At 52.0% G+C, this 15666-nt stretch overlaps 1 protein-coding gene across 1 annotated transcript; it reads right to left on the bottom strand.

The window, feature by feature from the left end:
• Nucleotides 1-581: 581 nt before the first annotated feature.
• Nucleotides 582-1217, bottom strand: LOC128052016 (uncharacterized; the record flags this gene model as incomplete). The annotated part of the gene is made up of 1 exon (XM_052644484.1): nucleotides 582-1217. A coding segment is annotated over one exon (636 nt), but the record flags the coding sequence as incomplete, so codon positions are not given.
• Between the last annotated feature and the right edge of the window lie 14449 nt (nucleotides 1218-15666).

Raw genomic sequence — 15666 nt, 5'->3', positions numbered from 1 at the left:
AAGGGCACTGGACACTCAGGTATCACCAGAAAAGAATGGGTTACCTGGTGGGCCCCCAAATTCACATGCCGTTTTGTAGTCCATCCATACCATTTAGTCCCGGTTGCTCCCCACACCCAGCTACTTTTCTTAGACATGGGTCCATCTTTTTGGTTTAAGACTGAGTATTGGGCTCCCGAGTCCACCATGAAGCCAACTGGTTTCCCCTCCACATTTATAGTTACCCAGGACTCAGGGAGGGGCTTCGAGCCCTGACCCCCCTAGTCACTATCCTCACCCACGTAGAGGATATGACTGTCTGGAGAGGGAGTCTCATTCTTGGGGTTCTTGGGCCCCTCTTTTAGATTTTTCTAGGGGCATTTATCTTTCCTATGTCTAAACTCTTTACAAAACGCACCTTGATTTCTCTCAAGCTTACGCCTTGTCGTTTTTTCTTCAGTTTTTGAGTCCAGTTTTTTTCCTTTCTGGAACCTGTTTTTGTTTTCAACCCCAGCAAAAAATATCTGGGCCAGCTCTTTTTGATTTTTATGGTTTTCTTCAGCTCTAAATTCTCTTTCTTCTCTTCTAATGCAGTCCTCTCTCTCTTCTGGGGTCTCTCTATGATTAAAAACTCTCTCAGCTGCCCTCACTAGATCTTGCAAGGATTGTTCACTTAACCTCTCTATTTTTTGTAACTTTCTTCTAATATCGGGGGCTGCTTGATTTACAAATGCTAACATAACTGACGCTCGTGACTCATCTGCCTGTGGGTTCATAGAGGTATACTGTCTAAAAGCTTCCATTATCCTTTCAAGGAAGGCTGTTGGGCTCTCATTTGGCTCCTGCCTCACTGAATTTATTCTGGCCAAATTAGTTGGCTTCCTGGCAGCCGCTCTAAGGCCGGCCATAAGAGTCTGGCGGTACACTCGGAGACGCTCCCTACCTTCAGCACGTTCGAAGTCCCAGTTGGGTCGCACCAAGGGGAACCCCTCCTCAATGAGGTTAGGCTGTATTGTGGGCCTCTCATCCACACCTGGCACATTTTTTCGAGCTTCTGACAGGACCCACTCGCGCTCCTCTGTAGTGAAAAGCACCTGTAACAGTTGCTGACAATCATCCCAAGTGGGATTGTGAGTAAAAAGGATAGACTCTAAAAGATCAATAAGACCCTGCGGTTTTTCAGAGAAGGAGGGAGTCTGGGTTTTCCAATTGTACAAATCACTAGTGTAGAAGGGCCAATACTGATATGCCCGCTCTCCACCCTCTCTGGCTGGCCCCGCCTGGACCGGAAACGCGTGAACGGTGAAGGAGGGGACCTCTGGGTCTTCTTTTTCCGCTATGCTGGCCATTTCCCTTGTTCTTCCCAGAGTCCCTGGGCAGGGCCCCCTTTTCTGGGAGGAGCTGAAGGCTCGGTTCTCCTCCTGGCTTCTCCCGATGAAACCTGTGAAACCTGTGGAAGCATGGGTGGATGTGGATCTGCATACGGAGGTGGCAACAATTCAGTCTCCAGATCTATCAGATTAGGATACAGAAAAGATTCCTGGAAGACCGGCTTTGGTCGATTTTCGTCCCTTTTTCCTTCTTTTTCTTCGGAAGCCTTCATGACTAGCACCTGTGGGCTTGGCGAGGTTGGAGTTGGGGAAGAGGGACGGGGAGGTTTAGGAGGTTTAGGAGGGAGAACAAAGGGTTTAAGCCATTCTGGCGGGTTTCTCACTAGATCCTGCCAGACCAGAATGTAGGGGGTCTGATCTGGGTGCCCAGCAGGACTAGGAGTAAGCACCCTCTCTTTAACTGCCTGGATAATTTGGGGATTGAAGGTTTCCTCTTGTGGCCATCCGACGTCAAAGGTGGGCCACTCGGTGGAACAGAAAGTCACCAGTTTGCTCTTCTTAACCAGCAACGAAAGATTCTGAGCTCTAGACTTGAAATCAGAGAAGTGGTCAGTCATCAGAGACAGCGGAGTAGAAGTAGTCTGCTCCATGGGTACAGAGAACATGAACAACAACGAGACTCACACAGACAGTGCCAGCACACAGAGACACAGAAATGACACAACAAACAGATTCCAACTCTCAGTATTACTTTCAGTCCTCTTTACAGCACTAGAAACCCCTTCTCTACTTGCAAGTGTCTTACCATCAGGACGTCCTCAGTGCCAGCTGCCCTCCCAGTACACTACCGGGGACTCGGCCTCACGCTGGACTTGCCTCTGCACTTTACACCCAGATGCCTCCCCAGTATGATACTGGGCCCCGGACTTAATCTGGGCTTCTGCAACGTTAGCAACGGTGCTCAGAGCTCTTATCTCCTAACGGGGTTACTCCCTTCTACCAGGGGAGTTGTCCTCCCCAGTGGGACGGAAATCCCAGACGAGCCCCCAAATGTTATGCACCGAGCCCGTATCTCCGAACCGACAGAGAGAGCAAGTCCACCACAGTAATGCAAAGGCAAGAAGGGAGTTTATTTCTAGTGCGCTAGGGCCCAAGTCTCATCCAGCACAGTGGAATCCGACTAGAGCCCCGAACAAAGGAGTATGGCGGCATATATACAGGCAGTTCTTTGTCTCAGTTACAGGAGTAGCTGGCGTTACATGATTGGCCAGGCAGGATAAGTGCATGTCCTGTCTCTTTTTGGTAAACATGACTCAGGTCCTAGAGCCCGTCGTTTGGTCCCTAACACCCAGGAGCCCCACAGGGTTCTGCTCAGTTTTATTTACATCTGCAAACACCATGAATTAGAGCTTTCCTTTCTGGAGGATTAGTTGTTTCTCTCAGTATACCTCTTAATTGGGCTTCTTGTTCTTTTAGAAGAATTAACAAACAAATAGATGGAACTGGAGACATTAGGGCTTTGTTCTTTCAGAGATCTTCTGGGTCCCCATCATCTCCAAAAGCAGGAGGCAGGACTCAGTGATGATTTTAAGCTTCTTGTCAAAACCACGTAGTGAGGTGAATTGGGAGAGGCTGGCTCAGCTCAGGAAGACTGCACTTCCAATGAATATTCAGGGCTGATTTCCTTTAGGATTAATTGGTTTGATCTCCATGAAGTCCAAGGGACTCTCCAAGAGTCTCCTTCAACACCACAGTTGAAAAGCATCAATTCTTTAGCACTCAGTTTTCTTTATGGTCAACTCTTACGTGAACCTATACATGACTACTGCAAAAACCATAGCTTTGACTAGATGGACCTGGTTGGCAAAGTAATGTCTCTGCTTTTTAATATGCTGTCTAGGTTGGTCATAGCTTTCCTTCCAAGGAGCAGGTGTCTTTTAATTTCATGGCTGCAGTCACCATCTGCAGTGATTTTGAAGCCCAGGAAAATAAAGTCTGTAACTGTTTTCATTCTTTCCCCATCTATTTGTCATGAAGTGATGGATGATTTTAGGAACAGATTTTATGATCGCAATCCTTGCATCTCCTCATATCTAGAGAAGCACTAAATCCCTTCATGGTGACATCAGATCCTCATGACTAACAAAAAACCTTTTGTAAAATGAGTGCTTAATGGTACTGAACTCCCCCTTCACCAAAACCTTATATATTGAACTCCTTCCACTACTTTTTTGGAGCAGTCTCCCAGAGTTATCTGAGATGCTGCCTCTTTGGCTGCAGTCCTAATTTTGTCCCCAATAAAACTTAACAGCTCTCAAGTTGTGCATCTTTTTTGGTCTACATCCCCAAGCTGAGGCTCTTACCAGCCTCCTGAACAAAAGTTGAGTTATTCACAGGAGGGTGTTTGTGTGTGTTTTCCAGTGATGAGATCCTACTTACAGTTCTCCACCCACAGCCTCGCTGACCTTGTTCTTGAGGCACAAATGCAAGAGATGGCACCTTCCTTCCTGGGCACGTGGACACACCTTCTCCAAGCCCTTCCTGCAGGAGGTCAGACACATCTACATCTACTATCTGTGAAGCTAAAGGCTGTCTTCCATTAATATCTCTGGTTCCACTGGGAAAGCCTGAAAGGTGTTAGAGGACAGAAAGAAGAATGCTGTAATCAGTTTAGTTTTACTGGGTTCAAGTTGACAGAGTTTTGATATGTTTGAGATGGTATACGGGATTACAAAATAAAAAAGACTAAATGCAGAAGAATTGATGCTTTTCAATTGTGGTGCTGGAGAAGTTCTTGAGGATCCCTTGGACAGCAAGGAGGTCAAACCAGTCAGTCCTAAAGGACATCAACCCTTAATATTCATTGGAAAGACTGATGCCAAAGGTCCAATACTTTGGCCACCTTATGCGAAGGGCCAACTCATTGGAAAGGACCCTGATTCTGGGAAAGATTGAAGGCAAAAGGAGAAGAGGGTGGCAGAGAAGGAAATGGTTAGATAGCATCACTAACTCAATAGACATGAGTTTGAGCAAACTCCAGGAGATAGTGGAGGATAGGGAAGCCTGGTGTGCTGCCATCCATGGGGTTGCAAAGGGTTGGACATGACTTGGTGACTGAATGACAAACCCCTCACTGCTCCCAGAAGGAAGAAATCCTGCCAATACCTTGATCTCAGATTTTCAGCCTTTAGAACTGCGAGACAATTAATTATGTTGCTTAAGTTGCCCAGTCAGTGGTAGTTTTAGCTCTAGTAAACTAATACACTGCCCTAATAAATTTACTTTTCTTTTGTGCCACATCAGAATTTGCAGAATAAGCAAAACTGTATTGGTTCACTAAAACCTCAGAATTTTTTCTTTATCATGTTAAGTGAAGGGAAACTAACACAGTGCATTTCCATCCAAAATTAGAACTAGTCCCCCACAAGTTAGAAATGTTTAAAAAGTTATTTAGTAAAGATAAAACAACTTGCATGCATGCTCAGTCTTTCAACTTGTTGGGACCCTATGGACTATAGCCTGTCAGGCTCCACTGTCCATGAGATTTTTCAGGCAAGAATACTAGAGGGGATTGCCATTTCTTCCTCCAGGGGATCTTCCCTATCAGGGATCAAACCTGCATCTCCTGCATTGGCAGGCAAGTTCCTTATCACTGAGCCACCAGGAAAGCCTTCAGTTCAGTTCAGTCACTCAGTCGTGTCCATCTCTTTGTGACCCCATGAACTGCAGCATGCCAGGCCTCCCTGTCCATCACCAACTACCAGAGTTCACCCGAACTCACATCCATCGAGTCGGTGATGCCATCCAGCCATCTCATCCTCTGTCATCCCCTTCTCCTCCTGCCCTCAACCCCTCCCAGCATCAGAGTCTTTTCCAATGAGTCAACTCTGCATGAGGTGGCCAAACTACTAGAGTTTCAGCTTTAGCATCACTCCTTCCAAAGAACACCCAGGACTGATCTCCTTTAGAATGAACTGGTTGGATCTCCTTGCAGTCCAAGGGACTCTCAAGTCTTCTCCAACACCACAGTTCAAAAGCATCAGTTCTTCGGTGCTCAGCTTTCTTCACAGTCCAACTCTCACATCCATACATGACCACTGGAAAAACCATAGCCTTGACTAGATGGACCTTTGTTGGCAAAGTAATGTCTCTGCTTTTGAATATGCTATCCAGGTTGGTCATAATTTTCCTTCCAAGGAGTAAGCGTTGTTTAATTTCATGGCTGCAGTCACCATCTGCAGTGATTTTGGAGCCCCCCAAAAAAGAAAGTCTGCCACTGTTTCCACTGTTTCCCCATCTATTTCCCATGAAGTGATGGGACCGGATGCCATGATCTTTGTTTTCTGAATGTTGAGCTTTAAGCCACCTTTTTCAATCTCCTCTTTCACTTTCATCAAGAGGATCTTTAGTTCCTCTTCACTTTCTGCCATAAGGGTGATGTCACCTGCATATCTGAGGTTATGGATATTTCTCCCAGCAATCTTGATTCCAGCTTGTGCTTCTTTCAGCCCAGCGTTTCTCATGATGTACTCTGTGTATAAGTTAAATAAGCAGGGTGACAATATGCAGCCTTGAGGTACTCCGTTTCCTATTTGGAACCAGTCTGTTGTTCCATGTCCAGTTCTAACTGTTACTTCCTGACCTGCATATAGGTTTCTCAAGAGGCTGGTCAGGTGGTCTGGTATTCCTATCTCTTTCAGAATTTTCCACAGCTTATTGTGATCCACACAGTCAAAGGCTTTGGCATAGTCAATAAAGCAATAAACTCTCTATACATTGTTCTCAAGGTTCTTTTCACATTTGTTAACACGTATATTTTCATATTTCACATAGACTCACAGGCCATGTGCTTTCTTGGGTTCTGTGTTTTTAACATTATTTGATAGAAATATTTCCAGTTAGTGATGATATTCATTTTTTATTTAAGTAGCTACATATTATTTTTTCAAAAGATGGTATTAGCTCAGATGGCAAAGAATCTGCCTGCAATGCAGGAGACCTTGGTTCAATCCGTGGGTTGTTTTATTAAATAAGTGAGCAACTAACACACACACACACACACACGTATTATTTTTATGCCTTTCACGTATTTTTAGCTGTTTGTTACTTTATAATTTGTCACTGTGAATATTTTTGTATAATTTATTTTTACCCCACTTGAACTGTTTCCTTGAGGTGTGTACCAAGAAGAAAAAGTCTTGGATTAGACACTTTTGTAGTCTATGTTCTGTATTACCGTTATTCTCTAGACAGATTGAGCTGATCTGTGGTTTCACCAGCACTAAAAACTAACTGTGCAGGTTTTCCATAATCTTCATGTCACTTAGTTTTATGATTTTAAAATTACTTTTCCTAACTTAAAAAGCTCTTCTGAGACTGACAGTTGCTTAGTTTTTCACCTTTATCACTACCCTGGAGGGGGCCCTACTCACTTTGAAAGCACCATTTATTTTCATCTTTGAGATGTGGAGCAATAGGCAACCAGTGCTAGCTCCCTGTGGTCCCCCTGAGCGCCCGGCACCTCCCCTCCCTCGGCCGGTTTCCGGACACTTTCCCCACCAGCCCTGGGTTAGTTCTCGGATGCGCCTGCCGGGGGTCAGTGCAAGCTAGGCGGCGGGCTCCGGCTTCCCACAATGCATCGGGCGTTGGGGTCCGGAGGTGACCGAGCTGCGGCTGCGGCCGCCGAGCCCCGAGGGTTTGCGGGCGGCCGAGGGGCGTGGCGTCCAGGGGGCGGGGCGCTATAGGGGCGGGGCCAGAGCCGCAGCTCTGGCCTCGGTCACCCGCCACTGAGCTTCTCCTGCAGGCAGTGCCTGGGCTCCGGTCGCGTGCTTTTCGGCCTCGGAGACCTGTCCACCTGGCGCTGTAGCAAGGTAGTGGGCGGCTCTTCCGGGCCATCCTATGTTTTCCTGGTGGTGGGGTGGGCTGTGAAAGCTGTTGCCAACCGGAGAAGCCCTAACGTTGTTAAAAGTTAGGGGTGGAGCAAGGCTCCGAAGAATTTATTTAAATCTTGTTTCTGTCTCATTCTCCCGGTGCCCTCCAGTCTCCGCTGGGCTTTGGGAAGCCTGATTTGGGGTGCCCGTGGCAGGGTAATTTCAAGCTCTAGGTTCATCTCTCCTGCCTTATTGAGGGATGCTAACTAGCGGTTGGGGTTAGAATGCATAACTTCTCTGGGTGTAGGCTGGTTTCTTCAGATGTGTCTCTATGTAAAAACTCCGGAAAAATTAGATGTACTTGGTGTGGGTAGGGATCCTGAGTCCTTGTTGTTTCAGGGAGTTAGAGGCGTCTGTCTCGTGCCCGCCTCCGCCACCGTGTAGCCATCAGGAGGTAGCAACCCTAGGATCTAAGCGTGGGTGCCTTCAAATTCTACACCCCAGGACACTGCTTCCCAACGGTCCGTGCTGCTGCACTCTGGAGCTCCTCAGCAAAACTGACCCTCGTTTGGAGATCCCAGCTTTTCAATAAAGTGAAGTTTGGCAGATACAGAGCGCTGGAATATGCGGGCACCTGCGATAGCTTCAACTTGTTGGAGGTCTGTCGTCCTCAGCCTGTTTCTTGGTCACACTGCATGGCTCAGCCCATTCGGTCTACTTTCTGTTACCTGAGTGCTCCCCTTGGTAAAACTGCCGATCTGAAGTAATCCCAGTGTGAAACATGCAAGTCTAAAGTGACTCCACCTTTCCCCACTACTAAAGGCTTAGAAAAGCACTTTAGTGCCCTGATCCCTAACTTCAGTACAAAATAAACCATAGTTTTAAAGTTTTATTTTTCTTTAAAACCCTCACCCAGTAAATATCAACTGGTTGATTTTACTTGTGAAATCCAAGCAGTTTCATTTATTGGTTAGTAATAAAGATTGTAACTAGGAAAACCATCTAAATGATATATTCTTCAGATGACTGAAGTAGCTGATAATAAAAGGCAGATGGGGAATCAAGGAAGCTTGGGTCTAAAACATTTCTGCGTCTGAGAAGTTTGGAAAGATAAACTTTCCTTCTAAAAGTAGAAGGAACACAGATTCCTCTCCCTGCTTTTTTTTTTTTTTTTAAGACTAGACAGACCTCTTAATTTGAGATAATCAAAAATAAGAAAGCTCTTTCAAACTGCTAGCACCTCACCTGTGTCCACCCAAGGAAAGAAGGTAAGTCTAGGAGTTGTAAGGATTCTAAATCTTTAAGTAGAAATTCTTAATGATCATTAACACCATGTCTGGATATGTTCCTCCAGAAGTGTCAGTTCTCCATCAAATATAAAATTATGAATTTCTCATGTATAATATTTTCTACTTAGAAAATATTTTCCATATCTAGCGTTAACATTTACTTAAAAGCATTGTATGCCTCTGGTGTCATGGGTGCTGCTGGTGTCTCAAGTGCCACTCTTGTCCTGGGTGCCCCTGGTGTCTCAGTTGCCGCTCTTGTCCTGGGTGCCATTTGTGTCTCAGGTGCCACTCTTGCCATGGGTGCTGGTCTTGCTGTGAGTGTCACGGGTGCGGCTGGTGTTTCGGGTGCCACAGATGCCGCTGGTGTCTTGGGTGTCCCACTTGTCTTGTGTGCGGCGGGAGTCTCGGGTGCCACTCTTGTCTTGGGTGCCGCTGGTGTCTTGGGTGCCACTCTTGTCCTGGGTGCTGCTGGTGTCTTGGGTGCCTCAGGAGCTGCTGGTGCCTTGGTGCCACTCTTGCCATGGGTGCTGCTCTTGTCCTGGGTGTCGTGAGTGCTGCAGGTGTCTCGTGTGCCACTCTTGTCCTAGATGTCGCTGGTGTCTCCAGTGCTGCTCTTGCCATGGGTGCTGCTCTTGCCATGGGTGTCAAAAGTGTCATTGGTGTCTTGGGTGTCATGAGTGGCTCAGGTTTCTCGGATGTCAGAGGTTAAACTGATGTCACTGGTGCCTCTGGTGTCCTGGGTGCCCCTGGTGTCTCGAGTGCCACTCTTGTCCTGGGTGCCCCTGGTGTCTCAGGTGCTGCTCTCGTCCTGGGTGACACACTTGTCACGAGTGTCACAGGTGCAGCTGGTGTCTCTTTAGCCATTCTTGTTCTGGGTGCCACTGGTGTCTCGAGTGCCGCTCTTGCCATGGGTTCCACTCTTGCCGCAAGTGTCATGTGTGCGGCTGGTGTCTCAGGCGCCGCTCTTGTCCTGGGTCCCACTTGTATCCCGGGTTCCACTCTTCTCCTGGGTGCTGCTCATGTCTCGGGTGATGCTCTTGCCATGGATGCCATTCTTGCTGCGAGTGTCACGGGTGTGGCTGGTGTCTCTGGTGGCTCAGGTGCCAGTCTTGTCATGGATGTCCCTGGTGTCTTTGGTGCCCCTGATGGCCGGGTGTCTCTGTTGTCACAGGTGCTGCTCGGGCAATGGTTACCTCTCTCGCCACAAGTGCCACGGGTGCCACTATTCTCGGGAGCCGCTCTTGCCATCGGTGCTGATGTTACCGAGGGTGTCGTGAGTGCTGCTGGTTTCTTGGGTGCCGCTCTTTTCCTGGGTGCTGGTGCTGTCTTGGGTGTCACTCTCTGACAGGTGCCACTGGTGTCCCAGGTGTCACTGTTGTCGTGGCTCTCCCTGGTTTCTTCGGTGCCACTGTTGTCCTGAGTGTATCTGGTGTCACAGGTCCTGTTCTTGCTATGCTTGCCACTCTCACCACGAGTGCCATGGGCGTGGCTGGTGTCATGTGTGCAGCTGGAGTCTCAGAGGCCACTCTTTTCCAGGGTTCCCCAGTGTCTCAGGTGCTCCTCTTGTCCTGGGTCCTGTTCTTGCCATGGGTGCCATTCTTCCGTCTAGTATCATGGGTATGCCTGGTATCTCATTTGCCACTCTTTTCATGGGTGCCGCTGGAGTCAGGTGCTGCCCTTGTTGTGGGTGCCCCTGGTGTCTCAGTGGCCGCTCTCGTCCTGGGAGCCGCTGGGTTCTCAGGTCCCACTTTTTCCTTGGGTGCCGCTTTGCTATGAATGTCATGGGTGCAGCTGGTGTCTCTGTTGCCACTCGTGTCCTGGGTTCTGCTCTTGGGGTGAGTATCATGGGTGCCAATAGTATCATTGGTGTTGCTCTTTCACAGGTGCCGCTGGTGTCTTGGGTGCCCCTATTGGCATGGGTTTGCAGCTCTTGTCGTGAGTGTCACGGGTGCCGCTGGGGTCTTGGGTGCCGCTTTTGCCTTGCGTGCTGCTGTTGCTCAGGTGTCATGGGTCCCGCTGGGGTCTCGGGTGCCACTCAAGCCCTGGGTGCTGCTTTTGTCCTGGGTGCTGCTGGTGTCTCAGGTGATGCTCTTGCCATGAGTGTCGTGTTTGCCGCGAGTGTCACGGGGTGGCTGGTGTCTCTGGTGCTGCTCTAGTCCTCGGTGCCACTGGTGTCTTGGGTGCCGCTCTTGTTCTGGCTGCTGCTGGTGTCTGGGGTGCCGCTCTTGTTCTGGGTACCGCTGTTGTCTCTGGTGCCGCTCTTGTACTAGAGGCCACTCCTGTCCTTGGTGCTGCCGGTGTCTCAGGTGGTGCTCTTGTCCTTCGTTCCACTGGAATCTCAGATGCTGCTCTTGCCGCGAGTGTCATGGGTGCAGCTTCTGTCTCAGGTACCGCTCTTGTCCTGGGTGCCACTGGTGTCTCGGGTGTCACTGTTGTCATGGGTGCCACTCTTGCTGTGAGTGCTGCTTTTGCTGCGAGTGTCATGGGTACGGATGTGGTCTCGGGTGCCATTCTTGTCCTGGGTGCTGCTGGTGTCTTGGGTCCCGCTCTTGTCCTGGGTGCCACTTGTGTCTCTGGTGCCACTCTTGTCCTGGGTGCTGCTGCTGTCTTGGGTGCTACTCTATCACGAGTGCCACTGGAGTCCCAGATGTCACTCTTGTCATGTCTGTCCCTGATGTCTTTGGTGCCACTGGTGTCACGGGTGTCGCTGGTGTCACAGTTGCCGCCTTACCATGGTTGCCGCTCTTGCTGTAGTGTCATGGGTGCTGCTGGTGTCTCTGGTGCCACTCTTGTCCTGGGTGTGGCTGGTGTCTCTGGTACTGCTCCTGTCCTGGGTGCTGCTCTAGCTGTGGGTATCATGAGTGCTGCTGGTGTCTCAGGTGTCGTTCTTGTCCGCTTATGTCTTGGAAGCTGCTCTTGCCATGGGTGCCACTCTTGCTGCGAGTGTCATGGTTGTGGCTAGTGTCTCTGGTGCCACTCTTGTTCTGGGTGCCACTGGTGTCTTTGGTGCTGCTCTTGTCCTGTGTGCCACTCTAGCTGTGGGTGTCATGAGTGCTGCTGGTTTCTTGGTGCCACTCTTGTTCTGGGTGCCGCTGGTGTCTCAGGTGCTGCTCTTGTCTTGGGTGCCACTGGTGTCTTGGGTGCCCGTCTTTCCTGGTGCTGCTCTTGCCATGGGTGTCATAGGTGTTGCTGGTGTCTCTGGTGTCACTCTTGTTCTGGGTACCATGGTGTCTCTGGTGCCACTATTGTCCTGGGTGCCACTCTAGCCATGGGTGTCATGAGTGCTGCTGGTGTCTCTGGTGCCACTGGTGTCTCTGATGGCGCACTTGTCCTAGGTGCTGCTAGTGTCTCTGGTGCTGCACTTGTTCTGGATGCCACTGGTGTCTCATGTGCCACTCTTGTCCTGGATACTGCTTGTGTCTCCAGTGTCTCTCTTGTCCTGGGTGCTGCTGGTGTCGTGAGTGCCCCTCTTGCCATGGTGCCACTCTAGCTGTGGGTGTCATGAGTGCTGCTCTTGTTCTGGGTCCTGCTGGTGGCTTGGTTGCCACTCTAGCCACGGGTGCCACTGGTAGCTTGGGTGCTGCTCTTGAGCTGGGTGCTGCTGGTGTCTTAGGTGCCTCTCTTGCCTTGGGTGCTGCTGGTGTCTTGGGTGCCTCTCTTGCCTTGGGTGCTGCTCTTGCTGCGAGTGTCACGGGTGAGGCTTGTACCTTGGGTGCCACTCTTGAGCTGGGTGCTGCTGGTGTCTCAGGTGTCGCTCTCTTCCTGGTTGCGGCTGGAGTCTTGGGTGAAGCTATTGTCCTGGGTGCCACTGGTGTCTCGGGTGCCTCTGTTGCCATGTTTGCAGCTCCTGCTGTCAGTGTCACGGGTCCCGCTGGGGTCTCTTGTTCCACTCTTGTCCTGGGTGCTGCTGGTGCTCAGGTGCTGCTCTTGACATGGGTGCTGACTTGCCATGGGTGTCATGAATGCAGCAGGTGATTCGGGTGCCACTCTTGTCCTGGGTGCCGCTGGTGTTTTGGGTATCACTCTTGTCACAGGTGCCAGTGGTGTCCCGGGTGTCACTCTTGTCATGGCTGTCTCTGGAGTCTTTGGTGCCACTGATGTCCTGGGTGTGGGTTGTGTCTCGGGTCCCACTCTTGCCATGGGTGCAGCTCTTACCGTGGGTGTCATGAGTGCCACTGGTGTCTCTGGTATCACAGGTGCCACTGATGTCACGGGTGCTGCCAGTGTCATGGGTGCCGCTGGGTTCTCGTGTGCCATCTTGTCCAGGGTGCCCCGGTGTCTCGGGTGCTGCTCTTGTCCTGGGTGCCATTCTTGCCATAGGTGCCTTTCTTGCCACAAGTGTCACAGATGCGGCTAGTGTCTCAGGTGCTGTTCTTTTCCTATGTGCCACTGGTGTCAGGTGCCACTCGTCATGGGTGCCGCTGGGTTCTTGGGTGCCACTCTTGCCATGGGTGCTGCTTTGCCGCATGTGTCATGGGTGAGGCTGGTATCTCTTTTGCTGCTCTTGTCCTGGGTGCCGCTGGTGTCTTGGCTGTCACTTTCTCACGGGTGCCACTCATGTCCCGGGTGTCACTCTTGTCATTGCTGTCCCTGGCGCCTTTGGTGCACCTGGTGTCCTGGGTATCTCTGGTGTCCCAGTTGCTGCTCTTGCCATGGTTGCCGTTCTTGCCACAAGTGCCATGGGTGCCACTGTGTTTCGGGTGCCGCTCTAGCCATGGGTGCTATTCTTACCGTGGCTGTCATGAAAGCTGCTGGTATCTCGGGTGCTTCTCTTTTCCTGGTTGCTGCTGCTGTCTTGGATGGACAGTGTCTCGGGAGGACAGGGAGCCCCCACAGTCTGTATACGGAGGCCGCTTTCTCTTTGCCAGAGTGAGGTGGGGCACAGGTTCAGGCTCAGTGTCCCGTTGGCAGGCAGGGCCTCACCTGCTTTTTCTCACCCTGTCTTCCTGCCTTGCAGCACCAGCGTGAGGCTCCCGGCCAGCTTGCTCAAATTAGGGCTGAAGCTGGAGTGATACCACTCAGCCATACAGCTGAGCAGGCCAGTCCCTGGAGTGTGCTTGCATACCAGGGGCCTCACCCTCCAGGATCAGAGGCCTGTGCTCTCCGCTCCCAGAGATCAGAGTCTGTCAAGTGTGCAAACCCGCCCTGCACTGAGTTCCTCATGGCTCCTGTGGATGTCGCCAGCAAGGGCCACCTCTTCCAGAAAGAGCTGGTGGGCAAGTGCCGAGAGGGCCCAGCCTCCAGCCACAAGGTGAGTGGCTCTGGCCTGCCAGGCATCTTCAGGCTGCTGAGCCTGGGGTCTGCAGAGCTGGAGCCTGGGCACTGTGGAACAGCTCCGTGCTTTCCTGCATCCGTCTGGTGGACTCGAGGGCCCAGGTATGCCTGTCGCTGAGCCCCCAGCCCAGCTGTGTACACAGCTCTGGGGGAGGGTCCCATGGCCTGGCCATGTGGATGTGGTGAGGGGTCCTTCTGAAGATGCCATTCCAGCCCCAAGTTAGGAGCTCTCTTCTCAGGAGACCTTGCAGCTCTCAGGGGTGATGATGTCACTGCTCAACCTGTGGATCAGCAGGACCCAGGAGTCAGCACAGCAGAGCCCAGAGGTACCACATGCGCCCCTCTGCCCCCAGTCTCCCTGCAGGCCTCTCGTAGTAGGATGACCCATCAGGGGAGGGACAGCCCTGAGCACAGTGGAGATGCTCTGCAAGTGGGAAAGCCGTGGGGAAGCCTGTGGGTCAGAGGGCAAAAGGAGGAGGGCCTGGGGTCCTCCCCCAGGAAGGGGCAGGCCAGGGGGCTCTGCAGCAGCCTGAGCTCAGTCTCTGTCCCAACTCCCAGAACTAGGAGACGCAGAGGGAGTCAGCAGCTGGCAGGAATCCCCAGTGGAGGAAGAAACCAGAGCCCCCACTGGGCAGTCACTCACAGTCACTCACACCAGTCACTCACACCAGTCACTCTCCCAGCCATAGTCACTCACAGTCACTCATAGTCACTCTCTGAGCCATAGTCACTCTCATACTGGTCCCCCTCATAGCCACCCCCTGGACCCTGCCTTCCAGCATCCCACCTCCAGCCCTGTGTCCCTATAGCACCCTGCTGCAGCCTCCCACCTGTCATCCTCACCCACCTGCCCACACACCTACCTCCCCCCAGCGCCCCACTCCCATTCTAGCCAAAGAGCAAAGAATCTCTGAGGAACAGACCTGGGCCAGCCTCCCACTGGGAACTGTGGGGTCATAGATCCACCCGCCAAATACCGAAAGGGAAGTGAGCCCAGCTCTGCACAGGGGGGAAAGGGCTGGACTTCAGAGGGGAGACAGGACGGCCTGGAGGCCAGAGGCTGGGCCCGTGGGGAGGGAGGCCGAGGGTGGGGCCCCACGGGGAGGGAGGCCCTGGGCATTCTGTGGAGGCCCAGGCTCAAAGAGCAGGACGTGCAGACCTTGGGAGAGGAAGAAGGGGTGCAGGCCTGACACCAGGCCCTGTGACCTTGGGCCAGTGTGCTGCGCAAGGGGAGCTTACCTCCCCATGTGAGGGGTCCCCTTTGGCCCTGATGGTCTAGGGAGAGGTGCCAGGGAGAACCAGGTGGCTTAGGAGGTGGCAGGACTGTGGGAGGCCAGGTAGGGAAATGATTAATCTCCATCGCCCTCTGTCCTAGGCACCCGACCCACTCTCACCCGCTGTGGACAGGCCTGCCCCACCTCACAGGGAGGAGAGAGTGGGCACCAGTTGCCCATCGAGGGCTGGGTGTCTGCATTTCGACCTGGTGCCAAGGAGGGGGGGCCCACTGGCCCTCCACTGCCCACCTGGGCCCTGCCTGGAGCCACGCTCCTGGGCCCCTCCTCAGCGTCCCCCACCCTTGCCTGGGAAGCTCGGTTGACAGTGACTCACAGCCCTTCTCTCTGCCAGCTGGGGCTTGTTCCCGGGAGGGGGTCAGAGGGTCCTGGCTCCGGCTGCCTCCTGGGTAAGCCCTGGCAACAGCTGCGGCTGCCCAGGGTGCTGGGGAGGCAGGGCAGCTTCCCCAGGGCACTCGAGCCCACCCCTGCAGCCACAGGAGCCCAGGGCCTTTGAGCAGAGGGCCAGCAAAGATTAGAACCTGCACCGTCATCCTCAATGAATATCTGAGCAGACGCGAATGCCCAAGGCCCAAACGGCAACCTCAGAACCTCCCAACCACCCAGAGTTCTCCGCACTATGCAAGGCCCA

The sequence above is a fragment of the Budorcas taxicolor genome, chromosome 8 (genome assembly GCF_023091745.1).
Source record: "Budorcas taxicolor isolate Tak-1 chromosome 8, Takin1.1, whole genome shotgun sequence".
NCBI classification, from domain to species: Eukaryota; Metazoa; Chordata; class Mammalia; order Artiodactyla; family Bovidae; genus Budorcas; species Budorcas taxicolor.
The sequence above is the reverse complement of the archived record's forward strand: the minus strand, read 5'-3'. Positions and strand labels throughout refer to the sequence as shown.